The following is a 14,418-nucleotide window of genomic DNA, read 5'->3' as shown; positions in this document are numbered from 1 at the left end:
AGTGAAGAAGCATAGAGCTGTCATCTTCATAAAAAAAAAAGATTTGTGATCATACTATGTTGTTATGTAATAGTTTCATTAAAAATGTGAAACTTACTTTTCAAAGTGATGCTTTTTGTTAGGAAAACATGGAATATAAATGTATTTGTCCGAAGGATAATAAGGAAACTGTGCATGCAGAGGATCAGAAAAATGTCTACATGGGATTACGTTGTACTTCAAAGGTGGGAATGTGATGGTGAAGCTTGGAGGACGCTGTGACTACCCAGACAGGACACGTCTTCCTGTCCCAGTCCCAGCGGTGCATCTAGTCTTTATCATTTTAATTTTAGTTTTCAGAAGGCAGCAAGGCCATATAGACGTAACCACTGGTACATGTTAACCAAAAGCTACACACACACCCAGACTCCAGGCACCATCTGAGAGCACACAATCAGGTGACGTGGCATTGTTGATAACTGTTCCACATTCCTGTGTGTACAACAATAAATCAGAGTAGAATATTAATCCTTGACAAAACAACTGAAACGTTTCTGTTTAAATAGAATCATTTCCAAAAAATCTATTTTGCCCTAATATTTTTAGGTCACAGTAACGTCTGCATAAAGAACTTTATGTTTCATGTTACAGTAAAATTTTCCACGTTATAACAAAGCAACAACATTCGGCGGTTAAAAGTGGAAGTGCATAAAACTGCAGTTCCCCCTTCATCCACTAGGGGCTCCAAAACAGAGCAAATCCCCATAGACTCCCATGTTAAAAAGACCAACTTCACAGCAGAAATAAACATGTTTACAGCAGAAATAAACATGTTCACAGCAGAAATAAACATGTTTACAGCAAGAATAAACATGTTTACAGCAGGAATAAACATGTTTACAGCAAGAATAAACACGTTTACAGAAGCAATAAACATGTTTACAGCAGGAATAAACATGTTTACAGCAGAAATAAACATGTTTACAGCCTGGAACAAAAACATTTTAGGTTTAAAAGGTGAGCTTTACCCTCATCACAGCTGTGTGGGGAGTGATTTTTTTTTTTTTTGTTTATAATTCACTGTTTTAATGTTATTTACTCACAAAATTCTGTATAATTAGGGGCGTGTCCTTTAACAACGTGACTTTATCTCGCTTATCTCTGTTAGCTGGTTAGCTCCTGTGAGCTCCTCTTAGCTCCGGGTTAGCTTGGTTAGCTCTGTTAGCTTGCTAAAGGCAGGTCGGAGTTTGATAGACATACCAGGTCTTTTTTATGAAGGTGACAGCTCAACACTTCCGTATCTGAGAGTGCACGAGTCGTGCACAAAGCGTGGCACGCAGGGCGGTTTAGGAGGGTGGGACAAATCAGACACATCCCTATATAATCATTTAGAACAGGTTGGATTGTGTGTTTTCAGTCCTGTTTGTTCTACAGGCGACTAAAAGTTTTTATTTTTGTGTTACAACATTAAATTAATCAACTGCTTTCAGAGTGTAAAGAGGATTTTAAGCAGTATAGTAAAAAATGCTCCCTAAAAAGATCTTCTAACCTACCGCTGGAAGCTTGTCCAACATGTGATTCAGCATCACGTTCACAAACACAAATAGCGTTGTTGGGCAGATAGCCTCAGGCTGTCATGATCAGGCTGACCTGCAGAGTTACAGGATCTCCGTTACATTCATAAATGCCCGCAGGCCATCACCCACTCTGGCTTTAACCTTTCATTTCATATTAACTATGCAACAGTTTCCCCTGCAGAGACTGTCTGAAAAGTAAGTTTTTATGAAAACTGTGTTGTTCACAGTCCCACACTGTAAAATAATCTGTTATATTAAAGGTTTCCTTTATTGTTTCAGTTTTCCTGTTTTGTTTAACAGGGCTCTATGGTGCTATTTAGAGTTTTCTGAGCTTTCTACAGTTTTATAGTGTTGAATAATCATCATGCAAGAGAACTCATGTTTGAGTTTTACATCACGTTCCCATAAAACTCAGTTTCCATGGCGCAGAAAACGACTGGTTGTAGGAATTTTTTTCTACTCGAGATTTTAGTGACATCCTGGCAGGGAAACTCAGTAATTGATCATCCAATCAGGTTGTGCATATTCAGGAAAAGAAAGCCTTGCCCACCTTCACCGCGCAGTGTAAGGTGGTAGAGGCTAAAACTTTGGTGGACACCAGGACGTTTTCAGCACTAACGTTGGACAAGAAATGCTTCTTCAGCTGTGAGGGAGGCTACATCTGTTCAGATTTTCCAACGAAACAATGGCTAGACAGTAATGGATAGAGCTTGTTTTTAGGAGCTAGCCACAGCGTTACAACATTTTTACTTGTGACCATCACTTCACTGCAGACTGCTGGATAAACAATGACCACGCTAAAAACATCCCAGTGATAAACTATGTGAAACAATAGGTGTAGTTGGCATTGCCACATGTACATCTATTAATAGGGACATTTACAATTATAAAAAGTGAGTAAAATATGACAAATAACGTTATTTTGGAAAGTCAGCATTTACAAGATACGTCCTGCTGCTTGTTGCTGAGTTCTTCACCTTTGTTTTTGGGGTACAGCTGTATGTTTGGCGTTGACTTTCTTTCCAAAGTAACTGCTTTGGTTTGTTTACCATTTCTGCTTGTGTTTCTACGAAAAAAACAGCTGATGTGTATGCTTGACAAATAGTCCTACCAGTTGACCAATCTGACGCAGCCCTCAGCAGGTAAAGCGGGGCTTAGGGTGGAGCATTTTCTTTATGCTTGTTTCAGCAAAGGTTGATCAGAGAGGATCAATATAATATAAATAAAAGTGTTTATGAAAAAAAACTTGATTATGTCTTGCCTTTCTGGTCTTGCATATTAAAAAAATATTAGCCTGAAATATCGATAATAGCGCTACTTTAAACGTAGACCAATAGATAACAGCCTAAAAATTAGTGTCAAATAATATGATGAAAACTGTGAAAATAATAAAAATCCATTATATATACATATACATACACACACATATATATATATATATATATATATGTATATATATATATATATATATATACACCTCAAAAAAATATACACAGATAAATAAATAAAGGGAACACTAAAGTAATATGTTGTAGATCTGAATGAATGAAATATTTTCATTAAATACTTGGTTCTGTCCATAGTTGAATGTGCTGACAACAAATCTGTTGTGATCCTGTTCCCTGGTGGGCGTGTCCAGCATCCTGGCACCTGGATCAGCACCTGATCTTCATCTGGGCAATCAGCAACAGCACTATTTAAGACCGGCTCAGCCTGCTGTTCATCGCCAAAGTGTTGAATGCCATGCGGTACAACTCAAGGCCTCAAAGATTCTTCTCTGTGTAACTTACAGATCTATAACCTGTGTTCTTCCCCGTCAGAGATCCTGCTTGTCTGCCTGCCTGCCCGCCCGCCTGCTCGCTTCTCAGTCTGTCGGTTTGCCTCCCCGCTTGTCTGCCTGCCTGCTAACCTGTCTTCCGCATCTACCTTGGAAATTATCCGAATTCAGAAAGGAACAAATAAAGTCTTGGTTGTTACTCCGACTGGCCACAAATGGATTCAGCGGACTCAAACCCGGAAGTCACCTCGGACCGACTCCAACAAGCCCTCTCAGGTCAGAATGCTCGTCTCGCTCGACATGAGCAAATTATCTTGACTCTGGATCAGAATTACCACAATATACTCTCACAGCTTGCCCAACTTACTACACATATCGCTGGATTGGCCCCTCCTGCACCTCCCCAGCAGCCGGTTCCCGATGCACCCGCACTTCAACCCGATCAAGCAGTCACAGTAAGAGAGACACACATCCCGGATCCCAAGCCTTACGCTGGGGATTTGGGAAAATGTAGAGGATTCCTCCTCCAATGCTCCATCATATTCGAACAGAAGCCACTTACCTATGCTAATGATAGATCCAAGGTTTCATATGTTATTGGACTCCTGGAGGGAAAGGCACTGGCGTGGGCTGAGGCGGCGTATGAACACCAGGGTTTTAGACACTCATCCTATTCCTCATTTGTCGAGGAGATGAAAAGAGTCTTTGATCACCCAGTAAGGGGTGGAGAGTCAGTCAAGTGTCTCCTTAATCTTCGTCAGGGAGATCTGTGTGTAGCCGACCATGCGATTGATTTTAGGACAGCAGCTGCTGATTCAGGCTGGAACAACGAGGCACTCCAAGATATCTTCGGCAATGGTTTAAGCAGTCGGATTAAGGACGAGTTGGCAACCCGCGACACACCTGGCTCTCTGGATGAACTAGTTTCTCTCGCCATACGAATAGATAACCGGCTACGGGAGAGGGACAGGGAACAGCGATCCAGACCCAGCCGATACTCTGGGATTCCCTCTCGAGCAACTAATTCCCCTCTGCCTCACACAACTACACCAATGAAGGAACCCAAGCAACTGGGCAGGGCTCACCTCTCCCCAGAGGAGCGGCAGAGGAGAAGGGACACAGGTGATTGCTACTACTGCGGGAGATCCGGACATAGGATATCTCTCTGTCCCAACCGGGCAAAAGACCAGGGTCGTCAGTAGTGGTGGGAGTACTGATGACCACATCTTCCAATGAAATCCCCCACACCAAGACCCTTATCCCTGCAACCCTGTTTGTAGATAGGACCCCCCCATTCTGTTGAGGCTTTAGTTGATTCCGGAGCTGAGACCAATTTTTTGGACAAGACTTTGGCCACCACTCTTGGGTTAAGTTTGGAGCCTCTTTCTTCCCCCATGTCTGCACAGGCTCTGGATGGCAGCCATCTTTACTCCATAACCCGACAGTCCATCCCCGTAAGACTTCTCGTCTCTGCTAACCACCAAGAATTCATTCATTTCTTCATTGTTGACTCACCCAAGTCTCCACTGGTCTTGGGTCACCCCTGGCTGTCGTTACACAACCCGCACCTGGATTGGCGTACTGGGAGAATTATTAATTGGAGCATCTTTTGTCATGCCACCTGTCTTCAGTCGGCTTTTCCCTCAACCTCATCGGTTTCTGGTCATCAACCCTCTTCCCCAGAACTGTCTGCAGTCCTTACAGTATATCACAACCTAATGGGAGTTTTCAGCAAAGATAAAGCCTTAGTGCTGCCACCTCATCGACCTTATGATTACGCCATTGATTTGCTCCCAGGTGCCCAACTACCTACCAGCCGACTTTACAACATATCCCGACCTGAGACGGAGGCCATGGAAAGGTACATCTCAGATTCTCTAGCTGCTGGATTGATCAGGCCCTCATCTTCACCCCTAGGAGCTGGTTTCTTCTTTGTCTCCAAGAAGGATGGCTCACTTAGGCCCTGCATTGACTACCGGGGATTAAGTGCCATCACAGTTAAAAACAAGTACCCTTTTACCCTTACTAGAGTCAGTTTTCAATTCCCTTCATGGCTCCACTATTTTCACCAAGCTTGACCTTCGCAACGCATACCACTTGGTCAGAATAAAGGAGGGAGATGAATGGAAAACAGCGTTTCAGACTCCCCTTGGCCATTTTGAGCACCAGGTTATGCCGTTCGGCTTATGTAATGCTCCTGCAGTGTTTCAGGCCCTGGTAAATGACGTATTGCAAGACCTCCTAACCGTCTATTTGTTCCAGATGCAGTCTGTTCCCTTGTCCTCCAGTGGGGTCACTCGTCCCGTCTTGCTTGCCACCCTGGATCCACACGCACACTCTCTCTCATAAGGCGTAGGTTTTGGTGGTCCACAACAAATAAAGTCTTGGTTGTAACTCCGAGCTGAGTCCGCAGGTGAATTCCACGCACCTGACGTCAGCATAACAAAATCCACAAAAATTATCAATAAAAATCTAATGTATCAACCCATGGAGGTCTGGATTTGGAGTTTTACTCCAAATGAAAATGGAAAAACACACTACAGGCTGATCCAACTTTGATGTAATGTCCTTTAAACAAGTCAAAATGAGGCTCAGTAGTGTGTGTGTGTCCTCTGAGTGCCTGTATGACCTCCCTACAACGCCTGGGCATGCTCCTGATGAGGCGGTGGATGTTCTCCTGAGGGATCTCCTCCCAGACCTCCGCCAAGTCCTGGACAGTCTGTGGTGCAACTTGGCGTTGGTGGATGGAGCGAGACATGATGTCCCAGATGTGCTCAACTGGATCCAGGTCTGGGGAACGGGCAGGCCAGTCCATAACATCAATGTCTTGGTGTTGCAGGAACTGCTGACACACTCCAGCCACATGAGGTCTAGCATTGTCTTGCATTAGGAGGAACCCAGGGCCAACGGGACCAGCATATGGTCCCACAAGGGGTTTGAGGATCTCATCTCGGTACCTAATGGCAGTCAGGCTACCTCTGGCGAGCACATGGAGGGCTGTGCGGCCCTCCAAAGAAATGCCACCCCACACCATGACTGACCCACTGCCAAAACGGTCCTGCTGGAGGATGTTGCAGGCAGCAGAACGTTCTCCACGGCGTCTCCAGACTCTGTCACGTCTGTCACATGTGCTCAGTGTGAACCTGCTTCCATCTGTGAAGAGCTCAGGGCGCCAGTGGAGAATTTACCAATCTTGGTGTTCTCTGGCAAATGCCAAACGTCCTGCACGGTGTTGGGCTGTAAGCACAACCCCCACCTGTGGATGTCGGGCCCTCATACCACCCTCATGGAGTCTGTTTCTGACTGTTGGAGCAGACACATGCACATTTGTGTCCTGCTGGAGCTCATTCTGCAGGGCTCTGGCAGTGCTCCCCCTGTTCCTCCTTGCACAAAGAAGGAGGTAGCGGTCCTGCTGCTGGGTTGTTGCTCTACCACGGCCTCTTCCACGTCTCCTGATGTACTGGCCTGTCTCCTGGTAGCGCCTCCATGCTCTGGACACTACGCTGACAGACACAGCAAACCTTCTTGCCACAGCTGGCATTGATGTGCCATCCTGGATGAGCTGCACTACCTGAGCTACTTGTGTGGGTTGTAGACTCCGTCTCATGCTACCACTAGAGTGAAAGCACTGCCAGCATTCAAAAGTGACCAAAACATCAGCCAGAAAGCATCGGAACTGAGAAGTGGTCTGTGGTGTCTTGCCAATTGCCTATAATTTCCACCTGTTGTCTATTCCATTTGCACAACAGCATGTGAAACTGATTGTCAATCAGTGTTGCTTCCTAAGTGGACAGTTCCATTTCACAGAAGTGTGGTTGACTTGGAGTTACATTGTGTTTAAGTGTGTGTGTGTGTGTGTGGGGGGGGGGTCAATTTCCACCGATTCTAGCAGACATTTTCTCCATGTTGTTATCGATTTTGCTGACCAGCTCTGGGACCGCGGCCAGATGTCCAGTTTGGACCAGACTGGCATCCTGCTTACGGTCGAGTCCGGTCAACGCAAGAGTCTGTGCACTGCTAGCTCGGCACATACCGTTGCAGAATTCTGGCAGCCTGCCAGTTGTTGATCAGGACTCCACCAGCGCCAATCAGCAGAATCCCGATCACCAGTCATCCAAAGATGTAAACATCTGGCCCATGAGTCCTGGACGTATCCAGCCGGAAGCGTCCCCTCAGGACATGCAGGCTCCCCTCTGCCCGATCTTCGGGTTGAGAAAATTTGATCAATTGCGTTGAGAGACCAGCCGATCAAATCCATGATGTAGTTTGAGTGGAAGTAAAGAGATGTAAAAAGAGGCTCAGAGTCAGACAGGACAAAGTCGCAGGGCAGAGTGGGAGGAATAGGGAGGAAACAGGAGCGCAGATAGAAGCATCTGCCTTCGCTGAGAGTAGGAGTGGAAGGTTGTTGTGAAATGTTTTAGTATATTGTTTTTATACTCAGAATAAGGCAGAATAAGAAATACACAGTGAAAAATATATTATATTTTTCCCACAAAAACAATAAACAGCCAAGGACATTCCTTCCCCATATTTGTTTCTTTTGTGAGGTTGAATCCAACCTTATCAATGAAGATGAACTGGTGCTCCACTGCAGTCACCTCCAGCTCAAGGACTCTCCAAAACATATGACCACATCAGATATAGACATGTACTGAAACATGAATAACTGTTGAAAGTATGCATCAACTGAGGGATTGTTAGGACTTACCTGCCAATGTTTTGTTGCAATTCTTTGACTCTTTCTGAACTGCACTGACATGGTGCCATATAGACCTGCTTCATTCCCAGATTATTAAATCATTGTACAGTGTTGATAAGCTTTTTCTATCAGTATTTTGAAATATCTTGTTATCTCTGTTATTTTTCTTTGTATTTACTCTAGTGTGGCTGCATTATTTTCAGGGACCATGTTTATGATTTCAGTTTCCTGCTCTGGAGACAGAATATGTTCTCGACCATCCTTGTGTGGTCAATCATTCAATTCTGACATACAAATGGTAAAACTTTACTTTTACAGCCAGCCAGGCTGTACTGTATTCACTGAGTACTGTGTTAATTTGAATTACTGCAATTTTCTAGTGAGAGTAGAATTCTTACCCCTTCTTTCATTTTGGATAGCACAGATGATGGATGCTACAGCGAGCATGCTCGTAATTGGCTGCACCCTTTGCCCATCCTCCCTCAGTGATGACCACATGGTCAACCGAAGTGGCTCAAATCTCATGAGAAATTACAGTCCGTGGCCTTCGTCATCCTCCTTCTCTTACTCACACTGCTCTGGCTCCGCCTCTCTTTTCAATGTTGGCATCCATTGCTCAAAATCATAATGATGACAGTGTGGATGTACACAGCAGCTTCTCTCTGTTTATCTGAGGCACAATGTCTTTGTTTCCAAATATCATGTCTATCTGCCTTGTGAGTTCCTGTTCACCACCTGAAGAACCACATCTATGAAGGTAACCCTGCACATGTTGAGGAGCTATGCAGCCTGTTACAGAAACTTACTCCTCACCACCCCCCAGCTGCATCTTGGCCATGGTGGAGGTACTAGTCAGTATGTAATAACAAGATGGGCGACATCTGAAGACTTGAAATGAGAATGCTATGGTTTTGGTTTTTGGAAACATGACTCACCAAGAAGATCCCAGACCAGACCATTTAGCCCAACTAGATAACACTCTGGCAGGTAGTTATTGTCTGATACTTGCTGCTGGTGGAGCTTATGGTCAGTTTCCAGGGAATTTATGGCAATATTGCTTGTTGCCATTTATATCCCTGGCAGCCACTAACACAGCAAGGTACTAAGCGAGCTGTACCAAAACACCAGTGAGCAGTAGATACCCAATCCAGTTCCTTTCCTCACTTTGGCAGGACATTAAAATCACGCAGGTCCAAAGAATGTGTTTCATAGAGTCCTTAAACACAAAGACTTTCTACCAGAGGAAACAATGCTGGTGATAATTGGTTTTCACCACAGAGACTTGCCTACAAAGCCATTCCATCCCCCACCTTGGTGCCTCGCTGTGCGGTCCAGTTGGGGTTGAGAGTGCAGTTCTCAACCTTTTTGCAACACAGTGCCATTTGTAAAACAATTTTTTCAGTCAAGTACTCCTTAACCACTGCAAAGTATTTTTGGTCAAGAAAACACATGAAATACAGCATTTCATCATGTGTGTTTGGTTTATTCAACTTTACCCATGCAAAACAATGGCTACTGTTTTCCACATCCCTACTACACTTCAACCAGGACTACACTGTTTGCGTTGTCAAGGCGACAGTGACTGACAGATATAATCTCGCTCCTAACAGGTGGCACGTCTTCACGTCGAAATGTGGGATTTTGGGAGGAATGAAATAGTGTAAATTCGGTTTACACTGAATTTTTAGTACACTTACATTTATTGAAATATATTAAGTATTTTTATAAATTATATTTATATTATTGAATTCAAGGGTGCTTTAAATAAAACATAAGATGATATATGTTTTCAAAGAATATCACGTACCCTCGGAATGCGTTGATGTACCCCCAGGGATATGCGTACCCCCATTTGAGAAACAGTAGAGTAGATGATGTTTGAAACTATAAAATAGCAGTACATCCTATCAACAGAAATGGGTTGTAGGGTGGCTGCGCTGCTAGAGCACAGATCTCTCAGCTGTTTATGGAATGGAAAATGTTATTGACAACTTAGGAGCTGACAGGTTTTGGCAGGGATGTCCCAACTAAAATCTATGCAGTGACAACAATCTCTGAACGTGGAGATGCTGAATCTGGTTTTAATGTCCTGTGTTGTGGACACAGGAGAGTGCTCAACCATCATCTTGACTGATCACGGACAGCTCTGCTGTGGAGAGGAAATAAGATTGAACATCAGAATCTGTAGGACTGGAAATCTTGTTCAACAGCTTTGCTGAAAAAATTGTTACCAAAATAAGTGACAATGGCTGTTGGAGCTTACGTGTGATACATGAAGACAAAGTCTTAGTAATGCTGGGGAATCTTTATGGGTACTGCAACACAATCCAAAACAAAACCCTTCTCAGGCCTCGCATCTTGTGGAAACATACAATCCAGACAACATAATTTTAGGAAGAGACTACAATATCGTAATGGACGGATGGATTCCACAGCAGACTTGTAGGCCCTTCTCCAAATACCACTTTGCCATATTTCCTGCACCGTTAGCAGATCCCTGGAAACAAGCAACATGAAAATCCAACGCTAGCCTCCTACAATGTGATGAAGACTGTAACAATCTGACTCATGTGATAACTAGGAAATTTCTGAAACTACTGCCCCATTATTTCCCCAGTGTGGCAGCCATTTTGTAAAAACGGTGGTGAAAGTAAAGGCCTTAATGAGTGTGAGGTAGGGTCTGTGCACAGACTGACATGATGACACATCTAAAGAATGATGATTGTCATGTGTGTGAGCGACAGAAGGAGAAGACACACTGATGCAGGCCTCTGTTAGCAGCTCAGGTGACATCTCAAGTGACAGTAATGAATGTGAGGGAGGGGTTGGGAATAGACTTTACAGGTAGACCCACCTACAATATGATATATAGTAGGGGTGGGGAAACATCATTATATTACAAATTCTGAACTGATGACGGAGGGTTACAGGCTGCTGATTTTTAATGTTTGCTGCAATATTAAAATTGAAATGGTAAAAATCTGTTGTGATGGGGAGAAACAGAATGTGGCACCGCCTCCCCAGAGGTCCCAGTAAGAAACTGGGTTGTATGGAGCTTTTAAACCAAACAAATACCAGTCAAACTGTCTTCTTTTCTCCCCGATCTGGATTAACATATGTGTTACAAGATAGAAAATCTTTCGTCAGCATTGGATGGATAAAGGCGTGTGGTCTACAGCACACCTGATGATGGAGGGACTCTGGCTCTCCAATGATCTCTTCATTGACAAATATGGTATCTTCTGTACACTAACTCAGTTTGATAAAATGATCAGAGAAATCCCATCTGCTGTTAAACAAATGATATTTGGAGTCAGCAGGCCGTACAAACGATCCAAACTACCAGCGCTTCCATTTAACCATCAGGTTTTAGCACTCCAAATAGACTATCTGTAATCACTTGAACGAACTTCTACATGGATACACTCTAACTGAAACTTCATCATCCTTTATCTGAAAAAGTTGTGACATGGAGAACCAAATCTACCCTGTAATCCCCAAGACAGAAGTTCATTCTGACATACTGAAAACACCTATCTATCCAGTAAGCTGCTGAGTTGATTTAACATCAACTGTAGTTTCTGTCACACTGACACTAAAAAAAAACTCATCACATACTTTTCCTTTGTGTTCATGTTTTTTTAGGAAGGTTTACAAGACTGGTAATCATCCAAAACATTACAGGCCCTTCTCAACAGAGATAACTGTGTGCATGATAGTAAATGTGACTTTGTGTTTATAAATGACCTCATGAACAAATCTTTTACATCTATGAAACTGATAACATGAAATGAGTTGGATCTCTCCTTCTGGCTTTTGAAGATCTGAACATGTTTGAGAGTATCAGGTCAAACATAATTATGAGCCATTTTTTATTATATTTTCATAATTTTACTCTATAAATCTTACCAAATTTTATTCATTATTTTGTTATATTTGATGTATGTATAGTTTTAATGAACCTTTTCCCCCAGCAGTTGCTTTTATCATGTTTTGCTTTTTGTCTCTTCTCTCTCTCTGACTGTGTCCAGTGTTTTAAGCATTTTGTTCTCATTTGTAATGTTTGGTCCATATGCACAATGAAAAAATAAAAACTTAGAAAAAAAGAAAAACAAACTTGTCTTTCTCCATTCTTCATCCCCTCTCGGGTCGTCACGCTGAGTAGAAGTGCTACTCCGCCTCCACCAGGTGGCGGTAAGGAGACAGACTGTCTGCCCTGGACACGAAGAAGAAGAATCAGCTGTCAACGTTTACGGCAGAAGCAGAAACATGTCTGGAGAGAAGGATGATATGTGTGATGATTCAGGGACACCGCGGGATTACGGAGCGGATTTCCTGGACAAAGAGGTCGGAAATGACTGGAAATCTGCGAAGAAGGTTGTGGAGCTGCTGGACAGACTGACGGAGGAGAACATGGCTCTGGAGGAGCAGGTAACCTCCCTCTGACAGGAGAACATGGAGGAGCAGGTAACCTCCCTCTGACAGGAGAACATGGAGGAGCAGGTAACCTCCCTCTGACAGGAGAACATGGAGGAGCAGGTAACCTCCCTCTGACAGGAGAACATGGAGGAGCAGGTAACATGAGGTGGTTTCAACAAGTCCTGAACATTTCATGAAAATCTGTCCTAAACTTTTTCACTTATCTTGAACACAACCAGATAAACTGTGGTAAAATCAGAACCTCCCTGGTGGAGCTAATAATCATCAGATTCCAGTTGACCACAACGTGGAACAACACCAGTATCTACACAGCAAGTGGAGCATGAGAGGGGAGAGGGGGGGTCCAGCCTGCAGAGGGCCTCCTAACCGCTGCAGGGGGTGACCCACCTGTAGGAGGATGTTTGTTCCTCATCATGTAAACAGAAAGATGAAACAACATGGAGATGTTAACAAACCAGCTCAGACACCAAACGTTTAACCAGCTGAAAAGCCTGAAAAGCTGAAATCACAAATCTCCACATCATCATCTCTTCATCTTCTCATCATCTCTCATCATCTCTCCTCCTCATCATCTTCTCCTCATCATCTCTCATCATCATCTCTCCTCCTCACCTCATCATCATCTCTCCTCCTCCTCATCTTCTCCTCATCATCATCTTCTCCTCATCATCTCTCCTCATCATCTCTCCTCCTCACCTCCTCATCATCTTCTCCTCATCATCTCTCCTCATCATCTCTCATCATCATCTTCTCCTCATCATCTCTCATCATCATCTTCTCCTCATCATCTCTCATCATCATCTCTCCTCCTCATCTCATCATCATCTCTCCTCCTCCTCATCTTCTCCTCATCATCATCTTCTCCTCATCATCTCTCCTCCTCCTCATCTTCTCCTCATCATCATCTTCTCCTCATCATCTCTCCTCATCATCTCTCCTCATCATCTCTCCTCCTCACCTCCTCATCATCTCTCCTCATCATCTCTCCTCACTTCCTCATCATCTCTCCTCATCATCTCTCCTCCTCACCTCCTCATCATCTCTCCTCCTCACCTCATCATCATCTTCTCCTCATCATCTCTCCTCCTCACCTCCTCATCATCTCTCCTCCTCACCTCATCATCATCTGTCCTCCTCACCTCCTCATCATCTCTCCTCCTCACCTCATCATCATCTTCTCATCATCTTCTCCTCCTCACCTCCTCATCATCTCCCCTCATCATCTCTCCTCCTCACCTCCTCATCATCTCTCCTCATCATCTCTCCTCCTCACCTCCTCATCATCTCTCCTCCTCACCTCATCATCATCTTCTCCTCATCATCTCTCCTCCTCACCTCATCATCGTCTCTCCTCCTCACCTCATCATCATCTCTCCTCCTCACCTCATCATCATCTCTCCTCCTCACCTCCTCATCATCTCTCCTCATCATCTCTCCTCCTCACCTCCTCATCATCTCTCCTCCTCACCTCATCATCATCTTCTCCTCATCATCTCTCCTCCTCACCTCCTCATCATCTCTCCTCCTCACCTCCTCATCATCTCTCCTCCTCACCTCCTCATCATCTCTCCTCATCATCTCTCCTCCTCACCTCATCATCATCTCTCCTCATCATCTCTCCTCCTCACCTCCTCATCATCTCTCCTCCTCACCTCCTCATCATCTCTCCTCCTCACCTCATCATCATCTCTCCTCCTCACCTCCTCATCATCTCTCCTCCTCACCTCCTCATCATCTCTCCTCCTCACCTCCTCATCATCTCTCCTCACCTCATCATCATCTTCTCCTCATCATCTCTCCTCATCATCTTCTCCTCATCATCTCTCCTCCTCACCTCATCATCATCTCTCCTCATCATCTCTCCTCCTCACCTCATCATCATCTCTCCTCCTCACCTCCTCATCATCTCTCCTCCTCACCTCCTCATCATCTCTCCTCCTCACCTC

At 44.2% G+C, this 14,418-nt stretch overlaps 1 protein-coding gene across 1 annotated transcript in view; it reads left to right on the top strand.

Annotated features, from left to right (window-relative positions):
- The first annotated feature begins 12,298 nt into the window (after nt 1–12,298).
- The window catches only part of rint1 (RAD50 interactor 1), a 34,710-nt gene continuing 32,590 nt past the window's right edge, over nt 12,299–14,418 (top strand). The window contains exon 1 of the mRNA XM_079262878.1: nt 12,299–12,463. Within this exon, the coding sequence (XP_079119004.1) occupies nt 12,302–12,463 (162 nt within the window). The 5' untranslated portion in view covers nt 12,299–12,301. The remainder of the gene's footprint in view (nt 12,464–14,418) is intronic.

Source organism: Telmatherina bonti, assembly GCF_933228915.1.
Source record: "Telmatherina bonti genome assembly, chromosome: 23".
Classification (NCBI taxonomy): Eukaryota; Metazoa; Chordata; class Actinopteri; order Atheriniformes; family Telmatherinidae; genus Telmatherina; species Telmatherina bonti.
Note: the sequence above shows the minus strand (reverse complement) of the source record. Positions and strands in the feature narration are given on the sequence as shown.